At 35.8% G+C, this 1,376-nt stretch overlaps 1 protein-coding gene across 1 annotated transcript; it reads right to left on the bottom strand.

The window, feature by feature from the left end:
* Positions 1 to 505: 505 nt before the first annotated feature.
* On the bottom strand, positions 506 to 1,105 carry LOC124939296. Its single transcript, XM_047479781.1, has one exon. The coding sequence runs from the start codon at positions 1,103 to 1,105 to the stop codon at positions 506 to 508; it is 600 nt and encodes a 199-aa protein (XP_047335737.1).
* Between the last annotated feature and the right edge of the window lie 271 nt (positions 1,106 to 1,376).

Genomic DNA, 1,376 nt, shown 5'->3' with positions numbered 1-1,376 from the left:
TGTCATCACCTTGATTCATTTTTCTCCGTGACAAGCTCACGGTGTGTGCCTCCCCGTTTCGCTTGCGGGAGGGTATTAAAGATATGGACGCTATTAAAGATAAAAATGCACTTTTACATTCCAAGGATACTAGAAAACATAAAGTCTTATTCATTCCCAAGGAAACGTCAACATCTACCAAGGGTGTGCCAATTATATATCATTAGTGTTGTCATTTATTCTTTTAATCTTTCAATGAATGTAATGTATATAAATAGTGTTATGTAATATCAAATACATATATAGAAAATATAATTTCCCTTATATCATTATTCTATCTTCTCTAACTCAAAGAACACCAACATATGATTAGGGTTACACTTGTAATGTTTCTGTTGTGAATAAATTACTTTCAATAATCAAACTTTTTTCCTTTTTTATCTCATTTACATATAAACAATTTAGCAAGATATAAGGAAATCATTGACCCCTATTTGTTGAGTAATATATTGTGTCATTTTCTCCCTTACAAAACCTCGAAGGCAGCCGCCATTGCAAGAACCTCGTACGAAAGTGAATTTCTATTGCACCCGCAATGTTCTTCAGCATTCACCATCCTATTTCTTCTTCTCCTTTTCCTCCTCGACTCTACATCCCCGATCAAACAATTTGTAGCTGGTAGCGTTACCATCAAACTTATTTCAACAGCCGATGTCTTCACATCATGACCATGCTTAGCCCCACCCGATGAATTCATGATGAGCCATTTCTCCATCTTCATGATCTTCGGGGAATCCATCGTAATATTCTCCCATGGGATCTCAGCCCTACCAAGGAGTTGTGATCCTCTAAGTTTCCCAATCACCGGTACCACGCTCCTCCACCGAAGCTCCACCTCTATAAGCATCGGCCCACTCATTATAAAATTGTTGTCATGACATTCAAGAGAGAAAGATTGGTCCCAAACAAGAGGACTAGAACCCAACAAGATTTCACGGGTGTCTATTCGAACTCGTTGACTATTTCCTGCGGGGAGAAAGCATCTCACAAATAATTGACCCTCGGACTTCATCTCGACGTTCTTAGCTCTAATAATTCTAAGATCGCAGTTTATAACACCTCCCATTGTGTTGATCTATGTTTGAATGGATGTATTAATCCACTTATATATATAGTTGAGAGGTGGTTATAGTTTATTATGAAGAATGGGTGGGATTATTAAAGTAATGGAAATGAATAATTATTGGGACATGTATCAAAAATATAAGGGAAGAATGTCAATTTTAAACACACCAAGTTGTAAGAAGGTGTCAAATTTACTTATTAAGTATCAAAATTCTATTTATATATATTAACTTGTCAAAAAGTGTCAAATTTATTTAAAATAACGGAAAAGT

The sequence above is a fragment of the Impatiens glandulifera genome, chromosome 5 (assembly GCF_907164915.1).
Source record: "Impatiens glandulifera chromosome 5, dImpGla2.1, whole genome shotgun sequence".
NCBI classification, from domain to species: domain Eukaryota; kingdom Viridiplantae; phylum Streptophyta; class Magnoliopsida; order Ericales; family Balsaminaceae; genus Impatiens; species Impatiens glandulifera.
Note: the sequence above shows the minus strand (reverse complement) of the source record. Positions and strands in the feature narration are given on the sequence as shown.